The sequence below is a fragment of the Coloeus monedula genome, assembly GCF_965178545.1.
Source record: "Coloeus monedula genome assembly, chromosome: 1".
NCBI classification, from domain to species: domain Eukaryota; kingdom Metazoa; phylum Chordata; class Aves; order Passeriformes; family Corvidae; genus Coloeus; species Coloeus monedula.
Window position 1 is genome coordinate 43373208 of NC_138781.1, and position 19310 is coordinate 43392517.

Consider the following 19310-nt stretch of genomic DNA (forward strand, 5'->3'; position numbering starts at 1 on the left):
TTTCTAAATCCACTGTGCTACTGAGGAGAGAGACAGCTTGCTCTGCCTTAATGGTAGCAGATTGATGAGTTTGGCTGGAGGTTTTTTGAGCTGCAACAATCATGGGGATTGTCATAGTAGTAATGGAACAACAGGGTCCTTTGTGCAAACATAACAAATCCCTTTGGGAGAGCATGTCTGTGCAGAAGCACTTCTGCACCCCAAGCAGTGGGCAGTGCTTTTTGTGACATTGCCAACGGGTCAGCCTGTGTGGGTTTAGGAGGAACATGGCATAGGTGCAGTAAATCTTTCACATAGCCTTGTTTTTTAGAAATAAAAGTGATAACAGCAGGACTGTCCACATAAAATCTTCCGTGCGCAGCTTTGTGTTTTCTGTGCTGTTTTAGGATGATGAGAATGTTGGACATTTGACCACTACAGTCTTGGCATGAGCCACAGCACACCAGGGATGAGAAATGCCAAGACCCTGGGAACCTCTGGCTGTGTGTACACATTGGATTCCCTTAATGGACAGCAGTAAGAGTAAACGCTTGGCTTTGGCTGATTTGGTTTTTGGTTTGTTTTTATTGCCCTCCCCCCTTTACATGATTTCTTCTGCTTGAGAAGTGAAGATGTTGCAAACAACCCATCTGCGTTTTTGCAACACCTCCTCTGTGCCTTGATTATTTTAGTTTGTTGGTGTCACTTTGCATGTTTATACTATTTTCAAATGTTTATGTCACTCTCTTCCCATATTTTGTTTTTTCCCCGGTTGCTTTATAGCATTTGGAAGAGTTTGACTGCTTTTCTTTTGCCTCCTTTTTTACCTTAGTTACCTTAGCAATGTTAATTTTTATCTTCTTATTTTATCTCCTTCTTATTTTTATCTTATAAAGAGATACGAGGAAAGGAAGCTTCTTTCTTCACCACATTTAAACTTTTCATTTTTTTCATTATCTTTTGAGGAATTTCCTAACAAAAAATGGAATTAAATTAGTAGTGATACTTTAAAGGTGGAAATATGTTCCTCCTCTGTTCAAAATTACTTGTTATCCACCCCTGTGATTAGGGAGACAGTAATCTGAAGTGCTCTGCTAGACATGGGCCATGCATGTATGTACTTTTTGTAAGAAGTTCCTTTTTACTGACAACAAAAGGATGTGTCTTCAGTATGTCTTTTTCTGCTGCATGCAGTAGGTACAATAGTTGCCCGCTTAGCTTCCACACAATAGAAATCTGGGTTTCATTTGAATTTTCAAGGTTGTCGAAAGTGCCTTTAGTATTTTTCTCTTCTCCCTTTCTCCATGCTTTTTAATTTTTTTCTCTGCATAGGCATGTCAGCCTCTAACAGAGCTTGAAAAAGAGAAAAGAAGGGGGAAAAAAAAATTTAAAAAGCCAGCAAGGTGTCCTTAGCGTTTCCCTACACCTGGAACTACTCATGCTGGTTTCACGCAGTGCCGTTGCGGGGGGGGACCGTGCACGGCAAAACCCCAGGAATCAGAAAAACGGGGCGTGAGGGAGGGTTACGGGAAAAGAACAAAAAAAAGGAGAAAAAAAAAAAAGGAAACCCCGCAATTTCGCGCTGATTTCCTCCTTGCGGTGCGAAGGCACAAAGAGACGGGGGGCGCTGTGGGGAGGGAGGGGTTCCCCCGGAGGCGGGGCCGGGCCGAGGCCGGGCCGCGGAGCCGGAGCCGGGAGCGGCGGAGCGGGAGACGCCGGCAGCAGCGGGATCGGGAGCGCCGCCATGGAGCCGGGGGGCCGGCGCGGCCGCCCCGCCGAGGAGCCACCGCGCCCCGAGGACGAGGAGGTGGATCCCCGCATCCAGGTGAGGGCCTGCCTTCCCACGGCCGGCCGCGTTTTTTAAGGTTATTTTAATATGTATGTTATGGCTGTATGTAATAATGGTTGCCTTTTATTTCACTGCTTTCTGCTGCGTATGTGCATACGCACATATATATATACATATACATGCGTACACGCACACGCATATAAATATGTATAAACACACACACACACATATATATATATATATATATATATGTATATATGTTTCTTCCCGTGGCGGGCGGAGCAGCTCCCGGTGCCTCGGCCGGGAGCGGGGGGAAGCGGCCCCGGGGCGCCCCAGCCCTTTGTTACCCCGGGCATCGCTCCGCGCCGGGCTCTGTTGGCCGTTCCTCCTCCTCCTCCTGCTGAAATCCCCCCTCCCCTTTTTAGTTTTGACCATGACAGCGTGACCTTGCTCGTGGAGCGGGGCTGGTGCTCAGAAATTCATAAATGCGGGAAAACGTAGATATAAAAATTTTATTTCATTATTTTGATCATTATTTTTCATTCCTTTTAGAAAGGAGCTTTAGTGGAATATGGTGCTTCCTCTCTGTGCATGCCTTCTGCAATGCTTTTTATTCTTGCATGGTTTCTAAACAAAGCTTTTCTCCCCAAAATCACGGCTGGACCAATAGCCTGGTGCAAACTTCAAGCATGCTGTGGTCCCTGAAATGAAATGTATTTTTAGGTCTCTACAGATTTACGGCTTTTGCCTCCAGCATTGTTGGGACTGTTTGTCATGAATGAATATAATGTGTGTACATTGCTGAGAGGATCCTTGGCGTAGGTCCCTGCTTGCTGTAATTGTCATTCTTTTCTCCATCGTGAGTATTTCACTTTCCAGGGCTGTGCAGAGCAATTGCAAAATTCTCAAAACATGGTTACAGAGAGCAAGGCCCTCAGCCAAAAGCTAGCCTGGTACTGCCCTGATTTTAAGAGGCTGAGCTCAGTTGGTGTCTATTGATCTAATTTTGGCCTTAGGTTCTTCAGCTTGCAACACGTTTCCATATAGACAATTTGTGAATTGTTGGCAAAAGAATTGTTTTTGTGAAGTTTTCTGTTTGGTTTGAAAAATGGGCTGCTGTGGCTGCTTCCGCAAGAGCCATAAGGTTTTTAGCCTTACAGTAAGAGATAATTAGGTAATTTTTGGATGAGTGTTTGTTTCAGACAACATGGATACACAAATAGGTGTTTTCCAAATCCTAGGAGTGGGAAACAAAATCTGACCTCTGAGGATAAGAAAGCTAAACTGTTGTAATTAATTCCTTTCTGGTTGTAACCAGAGTCATGCCTGTAGTCTAGTGGGAAACTGCTCAAGTGACAATCAATTTACAACGTACAGCAAAACATTTCAAGGCATATTCTGTTACACTGGCTGACAATTAAATAACATTTAAATTGGAGAACACTCCTGTTAAAAATCTTATGATCTCGCATGAAGGAACATGTTGCTCAGATAAAGAAAGCTATTGGATCTCCTCCTGAGGGTTGCTTTTTGTGGTAAGAAAGTCATTAAGAATGAGCTTTATTTTTACAGTAACTTCATTCATGCCAACACCACTTCTACTACATATTTATTCAAGGGATTTAGCACTTTGTTTTTGCTGTTAAGGGATCAAAATGTTGGCAGGAAGGCAAACTATGTAAACATAATTGTGTGTCCCATTGACTGATTGTGTTACGAAATGGTTTGCCAAAATCCATAATAAAATTCCTCTGGTGCGGCAAGACGTGTTTCTTATCAGTTCTGTCCTTTCGATGCATGTCTCCTGTGATAGTACAAACTTTATGCTAATCTTTTGGGGTGGGTGTGTCAGTCTCAGTAGTGCCTCGCTGATACTGACTATACTGTTTAACAAGACAGAGCTTACTGTACCTTTTGTTTATTTGTAATAATGAAGAAGTAGCCAGAGCAGGAAATGTGTTGTCTTAACATAGAACCATAGAGCTTCTCTGATTATTTTTTCTTTTAAGTAGCAAAGTAGAAGACCAGTGGTAAAGTTAAGCTAACCATCTCAAGGTTTCCTCTTTTCACTAAATTCATAAGCCACAGCCCTTGTGAGCTTTCAGTGGGGATGCTGAATGAGCCTTCTCAGACATGTTTTTTTCCCTGATTTCTTACTATGCATCTGGCTTTCTTTCTTTCTAGGGGGAGCTAGAAAAACTGAATCAATCTACAGATGATATCAATCGCAGAGAGACGGAGCTGGAGGTACGGAATTTATCCTTGCATTTTCCTTTTGTGCATGTGGAATTTTGTGAACAACAGGGCAGTGGTTTTGAGTAGATTGCCTCCTGAATTTGTGCATCCTGAATGGTGATTTTGCAGCAAGAGTCTGGTGATGATTTTTTTAAAGGTACGAATTGAGCTAACAGCTGAAACAGAAAGGGAGAAGGTAGAGGTATGTTGACAGTGTAAAAACCCAGTGTGGAGAACCTCCACACCACACACCACCACTGCCAGACTTATTTTTAGGTTTTGACACTAAGCTTAGACAAGTTTTATTTTTACAAGTCACTGTTTTGTGTTTGTTGATTATAGGCAGGGAAAGTTTATTTGGTTAAGAGGTTTTTGCCATACAGCTGTCTGCCAGGATCTTCTCTTTGGTGGCTATTTGGGTTTTTTTTAGCTTATTATCTTTGCCTATTTTTGTCATCACTTCCTGCGCAGGGAAGGTGATGAAGGAAAGTTGGAATAAAAGACTTCCTGGTTATACAGAGAGGTTTTTGTGGATACTTAAAAATCTAATAGCAAGTCCTGAAGAAATTATTTCTAAATCCCCAAATCTGAGCTTCATCTACTTGGTAGTTGTTCTGGAAAGCTCAACATTACTGATCTAATAATGAAGCAAAACAAACTGGCCTATTTGTCTGTCTAAATTTCCTTTTGTTTGCAAAACAAGGAGGATAAACCCAGTGGAAATGTAAGATGAATATGCTGCTGAAGAAAAACTGCCATAAAAAATGACTTTACATCCTAGATAATTTTGATATCATTACAAAGTTTTGAATCAAAAAATGCTGAGATTGCAGTGATGAACATACTATAAAAGTACATACATAGATTTCTGTCTATACCTTCAAAATGTCAAAGTCTGGTTTGTTTGGTTTTAAAATTTAAAAAAATTTTTTCCTCATGCATGTCTTTTAATGAGGTGGGTACCTCGAGCATGGGGTGGTTCTTGGTAGAATTTTAAAATACTGGAGTATCCACTGAGTGCACTGAACAGAAAATAGGTTTATGATCTTAGGAAACAAAGAAGCTTTGTATCTTTTTTCTTCTCCCCACTTGTTTGCATTTTCTGTCATTTGTGGCATGTAGATCACGAATTTATTGGTAAATAAACTTAGTTAAATGGGGAACTACTTGCTATGCAAAATTAAATTATATTCTTGCTGTGAAAACTGTTCAGTGTCTCTAGGTTGATTTAAATTTTATGAGGAACTTTAAAAATCAGTATTCTAGTCTGTAACAGCAGCAATTAAATGGACTTCAGGACTCTTCATATAGATATATTGAAAAAAATAATCATTATATGTATCTTTTCAGTCTCCTTATTTCATGCTGAGGTACTGAAATTGAAAGATGGTGTTATGGATAGTTGCCTGGATTCCATTAATTTTGTCACAACCTTGCACTGAGGACGTATTACGAAGCAGATGGAATAGTAATAGTAATGCAAAGGCATACTCATAAGTCCCAGTGACTTTAAGATAGGATTTTGATTAAAATTATTCATGTGATCAAGTGTTTGTTGAGTTTGCAGATTTGTAGCTACTGTGTGTGTGACACATGCTGAGCTGTAGAGGCTGAAAGGCTCCTGGAAATATAATTGTAAATAAAAAAGCAGAATTGCCACATTAGCTTGGTCTTACATGGTTGCTTACTTAGCATAATAAGTACCAGGTGTTAGATAGGTAGAAATCATAAAATCATTCTCTGCACTTTGCCATTGTTTACTGCAGGTCTGTCTGTAGTACTCACTGTAAGCAGTCTTTGATGGAATTAAGGTGAAATACCACCAACAGTATGCTTTCTTGAATGCTTCCTCCTCACTTTTCATCCAAAAATCTTACTGGATGGATGCCAGTTTGTGGTATCATGCAACTGCATTATTTTTAATCTGTAGAGATTTTCATTACGTTTGATCTACTTAAATATTGAGGACAAATGCAGTTGGATGATGTAAGAGAGGCTTAATTTATATACAGGTTGATAAATGCATTTTAGATGGACTTAAAAGCTTTCTAGAGGAAAGGAATAAAAAAAAATCCCACAACACCCAGCACTTGTGGTTAGCAGAAAATCTCTGCATGCATACTCTGGACAAGAAAAGAAAGATTTGCCAAGCAGCCTTATAGGATAAATCCAGAGTTTGGAAGGAGGAGTTTGGAACTGGGATCATTCTGCTTCTAACACTTCCAAAATCCATGAATGCTGTTGAAAATGTGGGCTTCTGGGAGAGTTTCATGCTGAGTTTCCTTTTGAAGATTTGCTCTTTTGGCTCTTATTAGCTGCTTTGGGTCCCTCTTTCTACCCCTTCCTAGTTTGTGGTGTTCCTGCTATATTTCATTGGAAGAAAGATGTGTTGTGGGTGTTTTTTAACCAGACAATGGAGTTATATTTATCCTGTGTTGCCAGTATCATTTTCTTCATCTTTTCAATATCTTTAATGGGAGCATGGATGTATCATTACATTATTTAGAGCACAAGATGCTGACTGCCAGGTTCTTGTAGCATTACTTGGTGGTCTGTACATTCCCACTGTTGGTTTTTTCCCAGAATAATCTGGGAAAGCAATGGGAGTGTTTGAGTAGAAGGTATGTTTCTTTGAAGGAAGTTCAGAAAAAGACACCCATGTTTTTGTGACTTGATGTACTCTCTGATAAGCAGGAAGGGTAACCTTGTGGCATCTGAGTTCTGCAAGACTGTTCTGGACTTCCTGTGTGCAGCTTTGTGTGAATTTCTCAAAGTGGGACTGCTGGCTGTCTCCAGTTCCCATTAACTGGAAAAAAAAGGCTGTTAAATCCTTCTAAACCCATTCTGTTTCTGTTCTTGTGGTGCCTCAGGTCTGCATCTGCAGAATGGAAGTAATAATGCTGCTTTACCCAGTGGAAAATGTTATGGGGCTGAATTCAGTAGAGGCTTCTAGGATTTTGAGACTACACTGTCTTGATGTAGCCATAGGAATGTCCATGTTTGAGCAATGTTGAAAATATTGGTGTCTGCTGCTTACAGAGGGGATAAAATGGGGAATTCTGTTTTAAGTTGACCAGGTTGCCATTTCTTTTTTTTTTTAAGTTCTGCACTGAAACTGACATATGATCTGTTTTTAAGATGAACAGCCTGCTTTTATTAATCTTTTAAAATAAGTTCTGCACCCATACTGCCTGTGAGAGCACTGGCTATACATGCATGGCATGACTTGAACTGGTAGGTTGAAGTTGGCTACATCTATTCTTTTACTTGGAAGAATTACTCATTTTTTGCTCTTTCGACCTATCCTATTAAACCCTGAAGAAATATCCTGACCTGCTGACGCTCACAGACTGTTCAGGAGTTGTGGAGCTGCTGAAGGGCACTGAGTGGCTGGTAGTTATATGTTGTGCTAATGTATTGCCTGTTAATGAATCTTTGATTAGACTTGATTTAAAATCCATAATGCTGCTCATACTAAGTGCAACACTGAGCATTACTGGCACAGCAGAAGGATGATAAGGGTTCTCTGAGGGATTTAACACTTGGCTTCGCTAATGTCCTTGTTTATGTTTGAAGTGTCTGTGAAGAGCTGGGGGAAACATCTTGCAGGGGAGATACAAGTGTATTTTGGCCAAATGCAAGAGCTTTTTTCCTGTTTATTGGAAATGCATCTCCATCTGAACTCACATCAGGAGCTGTGAATGTACTTAACAAATGTGCATGACTTGCCTGTCCAGCCAGCTCATACACAGCTTGGACTGGCTCTGAAAGTTCAGCTCAGATGTAACAAATTCACCCGGGGACCCTCTAGCAGCATTGCGGGGAGGGGAAATGCAGCACATACCACTAAAATTACCACTGGAATCCCAGCTATCCCAAATGTGGTTTTTGTTAGAGAGAGTTTTTGTGTTGCTGGAGCTACGAGCTTGCCAATGTTTGTTCATGAGAGATACTGCACAGGAAAACTAGAGCTAAACAGTGCTGCTTTCAGCTATGCTCGTTATTTTAGAGGGCCTGGCTGGGATCCTTCTTGTGTGCTTGCCTAGATCCTCTAGTCCTGATCTGCAAGAGTTTGTGTTACTTTTAGTCCTGGATTTATCATAAAGGTCACCCTGGGTTGTTGTTGGATAGAAGGTCAGGGGTTTATTAGCCGTGGTGCTCTTTCACTTGTGAGCCATGTCAGCATTTGAAACCGTCTCAGAAGGGGAAGGACTTTTTGTCGTGGTTTAACCCCAGCTGGCTGCTAAGCATGACACAGCCCCTCACTCCCTCCCTGCTGGTGGGACTGGAGAGAGAACCAGAAGAGTAAAAGTGAGAAAACCTGTGGGCTGAGATAAAGACAGTTATGTAAAACAAAAGCTGCATGCACAGGCAAAGCAAAACAAGGAATTTTTCACTGCTTCCCATTGGCAGGCAGATATTCACCAGTTATTTAGAATTGCTTCTTACTTCTTCACTAAAATACCTGGTTTTAGGAAAAGAACTTGAGCTGTTGATGCTGTCACACATAAAAAATATAAGTAGATCTTAAGAAAAAATCCTCCATCTTTCAGGTTTTAGAAAAATGACCTCTCAGTGGCTGGAATCTTATTCTGAGCATGCCTGCTTGGCTTGAGGAAACATCTATCTGTGGAAACATCCGCCACCTTATCATATCCCTGTGCAGCATTTTCCAGTGTTCACAAAAGAATGCAGAGATAAGGGCAAAAGCAGCTCACTGGCTGGTGTTCCTGCTGGCTTTTGGAGGAGGATATACATGCGTGACAGATTTGTCACTATCAGGACAAATCTTTCCACATCTCTATGATCTACTTGCTTCCATAGGAAATGGCTCCTGTGTGTGAATTCCTTGTTGTTTTGCCTTCTGCTTTCATCCAAGGATGAGTTAGGGAAGGCTTCTTCCTCTGCTTTGGCTCTGGAAGGATTTTGTCAACCAAGTGAGTCAAAGGGCTTTACTTGATTCATGTTCTTGAAGTAGAGATGTGTTTCCAGCCTGAGAGGGCAAAGGTTAGGTGGAGAAGTCTTGCTTTGGAAGGAGCGCCCAGTGCTCGCCCATGCCTGCTTTCTTCTCTCTTCTTCTAAGAGAATTAAAAACATTTGTAGTAAAAAGTATTGGTAGTCTCAGTTTGTAACTGTCTGCAGGCAGGAGGTTAGAGCAACTGTCAGGTACTGATTTTTTAATTGTTCTTAGATGGCACATTAGTAGCTGTCTACAAAAAAAAAACCAAACCAAAGACTTTTCCTATCCCTTAAAAATTGAGATACTACTTATCCCCTACCTTGCACTTTGTTTTTAAGGTTTGGTCGCCAGTGTGGCTCACTTGAACTGTTCAGGTGCCAAATAGATGTTAAAAGTGTCTTTAACTGGTTTGTTGCTTGAGGGTAGATTTCTGAGCACACCTTGTGCATCTGTTTGGTGTGTATGGATGATACTGATGCTGATTTAACTTGGAGATGAGCTTTTGCAGCTGGTAGGTCCTTGTAGCAGAGAAGATGGGGATGGATACTGTCAGCCTCTTGGAAATAGATGAAGCCTGTCTCTCAGTCATCAATTCCATTTCCCATGCACCTCCCACACTTGTCAGAGGTTCTGCACACCAGACTGGCAGAATGGTCATGGCACAACCTTTGTAAATGAAATTTAGATGTGCTTGGTACGAAGTTGCTTCAGACATGGTTGATAAGCTCATTTTTAAAATAAAATTGTTTGAGAATACGTATTTCATTTGATGAGCAGAAATAGTTATTTGCCTGTCATCTGGCATCTAACACCAGCTCATCACCATCACTCATGAGAGAGGAAAACAAGAGTGCTTTTTTCTCTTGACAGGTGCAGTATGGCTTGAAAGTTGTATTTCAGTTTCCCCCCCACATTTAAGAGTGGATCTTGAAAATGCTGCTGTATGGATGACCTGTCCTTAAGTGTGGTCCCTCTTTTGGTGCAGTATCAAATAGCTGCCCAACAGCAAGTCACTGGAAACAAAGTCTGCTTTTAATAATGAGCTATTGCAGCAAAAACATATATGGGGTAGAGGTCTGGCATGCTCCCTAAGACAGTGCTAGTGAAATCTGTTTTAAAAGTTGATGAGAGTGGAGCTCTTGCAGCCGTAGAACAAGATGTTGAAACGTAAGCTGCAGCTGTTCACATGGTGCACTAAGTGCTCTGCCTGCTTGAGTGTGTGTATGACAAACACCTAGCTAGAGAGAGTCTACTTATTAAGGCTGTATTTTAAGTGAGAAGCTTCTCCTGCTACTTTTTTTTTTTTTTTTTTTTTTTACACCCTGCAACACTCACTGAGGATAAAGTGCCTTAATCAGCTTTTGTCCAGCTTGGAGAAGGTTTATCGTCATCTCATTTGAGCAAACAGGAGGGAAAAAACATTGAAAGCTGACTGGCTAACATTTTCAATGTCATCTTTCTATTTCTAAAATCAGGAGCAAGGTGTTCTTGAAAATGATCGCAGAAGATTAGGAGTGAGCAGAGGGGAAAACATGCTTTAAAAATGTTGGGATGTTTGAGATGTCTCATGTCAGTTGCATTGCTTCTGTTAGAGTCTAACTATGTATTCAGTGCAGTGAGGAGAAAAACAGAATGTGTTTTTAGAAAACAAAAAACCCCAAACATAAAAATCTACCCAGAAATGGTGAATGCAACTCACATAGTACCTAAGGCTGCATACTTGCTGTTATCAATTAATAGCATTTCTGCTGGAATTAATTATCTTTCAAGAAACTGAAATGCAGAAACTAGAGATTAAGGACTGTGCTAGAAAATTTCTGTGGCATATGCTGCTCTGTCTTGGTTTTGCTCATGACAACAAGTTGAAGGAATTGACATATTTTCCTTTCTCTGTTATCCATATATGCTAGATAAAGGTCCAAATGAAGCAAGAGTTTGGCAGTGAAATAGTAACACTTGTATGGAGGGGCAAGTCATGCCAGAGGATTTGATAAGTAGGTTGAAAGTGTTGTGGTTGTCTTCCTAACATGGATGTAGGACTTACCCTGTGGGCACCATGGATGAACTGCAGTGATGTGCTGTTCTGAGCCTCTAAGTTTTTGATGTGAGTGTCCTTACAGGAAACACCATTAGGAGGATTTATAGCTTTGAACCACTTCACATGTGGGTCAGTGTCTCACTGACAGTAACATGGGAAGCCAGACATAAAGCAGTGAATTAAATAAATTCCCAAGTTACTGCCTTGACCATAATCCCATTCATTTGCATGAACAACAGATGTGCTTCTCATGTCATGTAAGGAGTAAGGGTACCAAGCCCAGCCCTACTGGTGCAATTGCCTTGGTGCTTCTGACCTCACCATTTTCACGTGAAGCATAAAAATAGCTGCTGCACCTGTAGTTCTTATTCAGACTTCCTGAGGATTACCTGCCAGGGGAGTTTTGCACTGTCCCAAGGGTGATGTCTTTTGCAGATGCTCTGCCAGCGTGTGGCAGGGCCCACACGCTGTACTGAGGCACAGAGTGTGGCTGTGTGTTTGCAGGAGGGAGCTGTGACCCTGCTCTCAGGAGGTGTTGCCATAGCTCCCAGATCAGAGGCATGTTCAGGAGAGCTGAGTCAGTTTGAGTTGAGGAGGCTTGCTGGTGTGGAGGCACTGGGTTTGCCACAGGAGCACACACCGTGTAGATACACAATGTGGGATCGTTGGCTTTTGTAGTGTAGTTGGGGCTGGTGGAGAGTAAAAGTGGTGCATGTAGTGCAGCAGAGGGCGTGGGTTTGGCATCTCACCTCAGAGATGTCAGCATCCTGTTGCTGAAGGGGATGGCTGGAAACCTTTGGTAGGGGGACTGATCCCAGCAGAGAATGAGCATCTGCTTGTTCTGTCATGCAGAAGGTGTTGGAGCCTGCAGGCTTATGTTCCTGACAGTCAGGAGTCTGAGAATAAATGTCACTTAAAGTAAGTCGCATGGTAGATTATACAGATACAAAGTGCTGGGGTGTTTGGTTTTTGTTATTGTTCTTCACTGCCACAATGAGGGTAGTCAGACCTAAATAAAGCCTTAAAGGAGGAACCAGTCGTCTTTGGAGGAAAATGATAAACTGGAATCTCACAGCAGTGTGTTTTTCGGCTGAAGCTTCCTATTCTGTGTAACTAACACCTGGGTGGAGTTGTGATCATGGGCAAATGCATATTTCACCATTTGTAAGACCTGTGCTTCAGGCACCAGTTAGAGGAGTGCTTAGAGTTCAGTAATTTGTATCTGCTTCATCGGAGTTGGAGGGAAATGAATGGGTACAGAAGTTGCTGTTAATTTGACTGCTTCGTCCTTGGTGTCTTTTGGGTTTTGTTTTGTTATTTTAAACTCCAAGTGGGGACTAGTCATCTTTTTCCTATTGGATGAGACTGTATACAATTATTACATGAATAAGTTTGGGGTTGGTCTCCAAGCACAGATTTGTAGTGATGATTTCTTTGTTCCAAGTGCTTATCTTACAAACATGGGAATCAAACCTTTTGATGAATCACTGCATAGGGCTTTTTTAACTTAATCTATTTGCTTTGCATGACTAATATCCTTATATGCAGCTTTCTCAAAGAGAGTGAAAAGAAATCTTCAGGCTCATTCATTTAGAAATGAGCTTTTAATTCTGTTCCTGCACCTGCAAAGAATCTTTTTCTTTGTTAAATATACTTCAGTACTTAATATTTTTCTTGCAATATAGTCATCATGCTTGGAGTCTTTTGTCAGTTACTTGTGAAACTCATTTTGAGCAGTGAACCATGTATCGTCCAGTAATTTAATTGGAAATATTCAAATTCTTCTCACAGAGAAAATCATTGATGTGATACATATTGTTTAAATGATACATTTCAGGCTTTCACTGAGAAATGAGATTATTGACTGGATTTGAGTTAATGAAATAATAAGTTAATGTCCATTTAATTCTTCATTTTTGACCTTGTTACCCATTTCAATAATTCCTTAGAACAAATTGGAGTACCTTAAGAATCCAAAGCTATTTGCACTGGACTAAAATAATGCTGATGCTGGTTCAGGTTTTGCATAACACTAAGAAGGAAGCAAAGAAGCTTTTACAGAAGTATGTTGCTTTTTCTCTAAAAATTGATGTATTGTTGCATTTTTTTCCACTTCTGAGAGCACAGTGGCAGCTTGCAATGTATTTTAAATCTTCCAGTGAATAAGCAGTTTTGCATTCTAGAAATCCTCAACAATAATGACAAAACCCTCCTGAATTAGGGCACTTCTTCAAGCCAGCTGCTTCCTGATTATCAACATGTCACTCCAGCAGTCTGCATAAATGCTGCTCTCTAATTAGAGTTACAAGCCTTGTTGAGAGCTCACACGGCCCTTCCTCTTCATCTCCTTAAATCCTGGACCAGGTCCCAGCCTGAATTTGCATCAATCTGCAATAATTTGATATATTTAGAGTCTGTGTTGGATTCTGAGACTGAAATCAGAATCACTTTGCTTACATATGTGGAAATTTCAGTGGAGTAGAGAAAATATTTTAATTGCTTTAGCTAATCGTGTGAGGAGGGCAGCTCATCCCATTTGGAAATAGCTGGAATTTACTTTTTTAAAATACAGAAAAATTAACAATGAAGTGGAATGTAGGTGCTCTTCTCCATTGATAGAAGCCGTAGCTGAAAATACTGGCTTTCTGTGCCAATTCCAGCTGATTTGCCAGCCTGCTGTGGGGATTTGGCCTACCTGCTAGCACCATTGTAGCATTACCTATATGAGATGTCCTTGCCATTGGAAGTCCCTGTCAGAACTTGTTACACTGCTTTTTGCCTCCTCACCGAGTGAGTAATTTACAAACAATTCCTCCCTGAGAAACCATGCCAGACATAACATCTACAACAGGCTGTTGTAGGTTTTGTATAAAAGCTGTCTCTGAAAGACAAAGATTTAATGTCCAGGATGCCAGCTTTAGAGTTTGGCTCTGGGTTCCTCTGCTGAAGAATTCTGGCTTAGTCCAAATGCCAGTAACTCTTTTGAATGTGCCAGCTCATATGTGAATGTAAAGAGGAACCTGAAGGTAGAAACAAACAGGTAGAAATAATTTTTAGAGCTCTAATCTGCCTTTGTCCTTTCTTTCCTTCCTGCAACATTTTGAAGGATGCACGCCAGAAGTTCCGCTCTGTGCTGGTCGAAGCAACAGTAAAACTGGATGAACTGGTAAAGAAGATTGGAAAAGCTGTAGAAGACTCCAAACCTTACTGGGAAGCTCGGAGGGTGGCCAGGCAGGTAAGAACTTTCTGCCTTACAAGCTTGTGGTGGTAGTTGGAGAGCACACACTGATGGTGTTGCTTTCCTGCTATTAATAACATCTAAGCATATGCACTTGGCTGACACTGCTCTGGGTCTTCAGTTGCATGTCAGCCATGGGAATCGATGGCAAAATGTATTTCTTCACAGCCACAGCTGCACATGCTCTTCAAATCTAGAACAGCTACAGCAGACACGAGCAAAAGACTAGTTCTCTTCTGTCATTATAAACGGTCTTTCAGAGCCCTGCTCTTTCCTATCAGTAGTTGTACTTATTTGAAAATACAGTGTAGACTTTGTGTATCTGTTTTTTCTTCTTAAAGAAAAATGCTCAGCAGCTAAATGGCTGCAGCTGGAAGTGCAGGGAAAGAGGCTGGAGTGGGGTGGGCTTGGGGAAACCTGCCGGGTTTGGTGCTGATTAGATTGTGATGAAGCAGGAACGTGCTAAACATGGCTCTAAAGTGTTTTGGTTTGGGGACAAACTGAGCTCTGCTTCCTCTGTCATCAGGGCCTTACTTGCCATGCCCCAACTACTACTTGGTTACTGATAGGCCTTTGTAGCTCAGGGAGGGATGAGGTGTGGAAGTAAGGGACCTGCTGGATGAAGGGAAAGCCAGAAAGCTTGTGATGTGTCAGGCAGCATCTCACTATGAAGAAAAAGCTGCTGAGAGTTGAGTGTGTGGTGGCTTAGGCAGTGCTTCTGCTGGGAGTCTGTGGTGGGGCTTGCTGGTGTGTGAGTCTTTTTGTTTTTTCCCCAAGGGGAGCCTGTTCCTGGTTGCTATGTCTGTTTTCTCTTGAGGCAGGAAGAACTGCCTAGAGCTGCTACTTCTGTGCTTGGCTGGAAGGATGTGTGGGGTATCATCTGTGGCTGGGTAGCTGAGATGTGATTGTGCTCAAGGGGAGAGTGAGAGATGGGGTGGCATGTGTGAAATACGTGAAAATTGCAGAAGCATTTTGTTCGTAAAAGTAGGTAGAGGGATGAGAAAAGTAGAATAGTGTGTGCCAGGAGGCAGAGAGTAAACAGGGTAAGAGAAGGGGAGAGAAGAGAATGCATCCTCAAAACAACACACAGGAAAGCTAGGCACAAACACAAGCTTCATTCCCTTGAAAGTTGATGAAGCAGGAGCTGGATTGATGGGACGTGGCATACAAGATAATATGTGAGTATGTTGGTGCTTTAAATTGCATAGCATTGTTCTGGCACTATTGTCTCAGGCAATGGGGATGATGTGTAGGGACTGTTAGGCTTAATCCTGCAGAGTAGAAGCAGTATGGCAAATAGGTAAGCTCTACCCTGCTTGCTGTGCTTTGAAGTATTTACCTCTCCTCTGTAAGTGCTCTGAAACCAATCCCTGCTCACAAGGACTATGGTGTGTGCTAGAGATAAACCAGTGGTGAGCTAGAGAAGCTAGTAATTGTGTAAACTAGTATGTGCAATTTGGGAAAAAAAATCCCTGCAGCCCTGCCTTGAGCATGATATCACACTTCTATTACTATAAATAGCTGTGTAAGGCACAGCATGCATAGGACTTCAAGAGTTACACTTGGAAAAGCCAGTGGTAGAAGCACACACTTTGCAGTACAAAAAAAAAACCAAACCAATATCAAAAGGTCGATTGACTTTGAGGTTTGTAACATCACACACTCAGAGCAGTGAACTTTGCCTTCTGTCCTGAAGCTGGCAGCAGATTATGTTCTGGAAATGGAATTTTGTATTGTTAGGTCTCGCTACCCATGAAATCCGTTCAGTCATTCTGTTTCAAAGGTACTTTGCAAGATCACTAAGAAACCTAAGCCCCTGAAAGTCCTTAAATTAGTAGGATCACTGCTCTGCTAGTTGGCTTGTTAGAGAGAACCATATTTTTCTCCCAGCCCATTCTGTCACTAGCTATGTTTGCATGCTATTTATCCCTGATCTGTTTATTTGCTACACACTCGGTTGTCTTTTAATTCCTTGATAGCATTTTATTTTAAAGCAGGGGTTGTCCTTCTGACCACTCATTTCACTTTTTTTTCATTTTGTGTTACGAATCTGGTCACAGAACAGAGTTCCCGCTTTGCATCTGCCCAGTAGACAGAGATAGAAGATGGGCTCTGGTTTCCCTTTGGCTCTTTGTCTAATAACATCTTAAAGTGGAAAATTTGAGGGCCAAGAGGAGTGTAAACGTTGAAAGACAGTGAATCTGTCTGGAGACTGGGAGATTGGAAAGATTGATGCCAATCATCAGCTAAGCATCTGCCTAAACAGTTTTTCTAGTTTTAATTTAATCTAGAAAAATTCCACTTAACTGGGAGCAAATCCACTATGATAAAGCAGGGAGAAGGGGTGAATAGGTAGGGAAATATGAAACTGGAAGAATGTACCAGAATATTAACATAGGTGCCAGTTTGCATCTGTCTTTCTACTTTGATTTGCAAGACTGTAGAGAAATCATGGCAACAGCTTCTTATTTTTTCCATTTAAATTTATAATAACATCTAGCCTATGAAGAATTGTGTTCCTCCTCCTGTCTCTACAGTTATTTTACAGCCATTAGGCTGCCTCCAAAAATATAGGCACAAGGTTCTTGGGGGCTGAAACAGCTTTAATTAAACAATAAGGGAAAAATGCATGACTCTGTTGGTAAGAGAAAGGGAAGTGTAAATTCCTGTTTGTTGCTCTCACTAAAGGGAAGTGAAAATATGACCTATAAACTTTAAGCCTTTTGGAAATAAAGAATTGCATAATTAATAACGTTTAGTTTGGCAGAAATGCAGGAGTTGTCCAGAATTACTTGTGTTTAAGATGTCAGCTGCAGGGTAAGTTGCCTGATGCAAGCTGTCTGAAGTCACATTGAGGAGTTTGCTTTCACTTGGCACCAGCACGGGTCTCTTTTGGAAATACGTGTTTCTTACCTATTAAGATAAAACCCATTAAGAAAGTATGAGGGCAGTGATGTGGGCTCACCAACTGAAGTATGACACTGGAGAAGCTTTAGAACCTTGAGCCCTTTTGTCTACTCACCCTTATCCCCATCTTGTGCAATCCTGTGTTGGCAGAAGATAAGGAATTCAAAACAAATTAACTCTCCTGTGCAGACGTCCTGTAGCATCTTGTTTGTGGAATGTTTGCCAAGAGAGCCTCAGCTTGGCCTGTCTCAGAGTGAAACTTTGCTTTACCTGAACATTGGTCCCCTAGTGTTACAACTTGAGTGCTTTGCTCTCTGAAATGGTGGCACAGGGAGTCAGGATGCTGTCTGTTGGTACCAAAGCAGTAATATTTGGCTTTTGCTGAGACTCAAGGGAGATCTAGCTAATATTCTTGCTTAAAGAGATTTCATGTAACTTCTGCCAAGACAGAACTGTTAGTTGTGATTCCTCATTTGGTACAGCAGTGGGCCTTTTGTGTTGATTGAAGACACACCTTACTCTTTTGGAGCATTTTGATTGCAATTTGTTGTTTAATCAAATTTTGAAGTACTTGTGCTGTGAGAACTTTTTTTTGTTTGGCATTTTATCTTTCCATGTTGTTCTTTAGCTTACGCAGTAATGCCCACATTCAATGGAAGAACTTTGGCACGTAGCAGGGGATTGTGCATGTACACAGGCAATGGCCCACATGGCAGCAGTATGAAATTCCTGTAATCCAGAAGGTGGCCCGGGTTCTAAATGTTCAGAAAATGAAACTTCCCATGTCTGTTTGGTGTGGGTGGTGATTTTTTCTTTTTTCTTTTAATTTTTTTTCCCACTGGTAGCTGCTTCCCTAGTTGACTAGTCGAAGAATTAGACTTTTCTTGCCCAACGGTAATGGGGAAGAAGGGTGAGGTTGCCAGGAAACATTAATAATGTAAACAGCAGTCCTGAGCCTCTGAGGTAAGGAGTGTCTTAAGCTGCTGTTGACTTAACATTTTGCAGGGCTGGGGCTGGAAAGTGCCTACGCAATAGTGTTCACATTAGTGTCTGAGCTAGTGACAGAGCTGGGAAGTGTGTTACCTCCCTGGTGACAGCATGCTCTGGGACAGGATGCTGTGCAAAAGCAAGTGTGGTCTAATGCATAAATCACTTGGCTGGCAGGAGCTGATTTTGTGCTGCTGCATGGCACAGATAAATGACTTCATCTCTCTCTCAGTTCCCATGTAAAATGAAGCTGTCAAGCTGATGTGAAGCTGAGTTCATTAAGGGAAGTAAAAGTGCTTTGGGGTCACTGGGTGAGCGGTGCCATTAAAAATCTGTTATCCATACATCATCACTTGTGAACCCATAGACAAACTGAACAGACTTTCCTTTCTGCTTTGTTTCTGCTGGAAAAAGAATCTGATAAAACTGTGTTCCCACCCCCACAAAAAAACCAATCCATGCATTTGTAGTGACCCTAACCTGACTAAAAGTCCTGGGAGTATTGCTTTTAATTGAGTTTCAGCATTTTTTGGTTTGTTTTTTGGTTCTTTTTTGTTTGTTGGTTGGTTTTTTGTTTGGTAGTGGGCTTGTTTGGTTTGGTTTTGTGGCAGGGTGAGGGGTTACATTTTATTGGCTTAGATTGGGAGTAGGTGAGGATGCTTTGCTTATCTTTAGTACTGAGCCTATTTGGGAGGGACATGGTTTTGTTTTGTGATACTCCCTTTACCCCTCTCAGCCCCTGCCTCATTTAGCTTTTACAAAAAAGTGTCAGAAAACTTGCTTCAGGCAAAAATAGGTGAAAGATCTATGCTAGGTCATATCTGTCTGTATCTCTCACTAAAGGACCCACCTGTACCATGTGTTCATACAGCAATATGTTGGAGGTATATGAATGTTCTGCTTGCTCTTGGGTCAGTCTTCCTAGATTTTACAGCTAATTCTTTTTTTCATGTTGTTAACATACTTAAGCAGCACGCTTTTATCTGAAGAGGCTTGGAAAAACCTGCTGGAAGCAGTGTGTACAGTGGTTCTTCCCCACTGATGTCCAGGCATACCCAAGAGGAAGTGCAGTTGATAGACAAGTAGACTTTGTTCAGCAGAGACACCTGTGAACATCTGTTCACTGCAACTTTTTATGTTGTAGAGCACCTTTCTCTCACCTCACTAATAATCTTTC

The 19310-nt window shown here is 41.5% G+C and overlaps 1 protein-coding gene across 1 annotated transcript in view; it reads left to right on the forward strand.

Annotated features, from left to right (window-relative positions):
- Positions 1-1669: 1669 nt before the first annotated feature.
- Positions 1670-19310, forward strand: part of SH3BP5 (SH3 domain binding protein 5) — a 52057-nt gene continuing 34416 nt past the window's right edge. Inside the window, exons 1-3 of the mRNA XM_082289896.1 lie at positions 1670-1804; positions 3953-4015; positions 14108-14236. Coding sequence (XP_082146022.1) covers positions 1724-1804; positions 3953-4015; positions 14108-14236 — 273 coding nt within the window. The 5' untranslated portion in view covers positions 1670-1723. The remainder of the gene's footprint in view (positions 1805-3952; positions 4016-14107; positions 14237-19310) is intronic.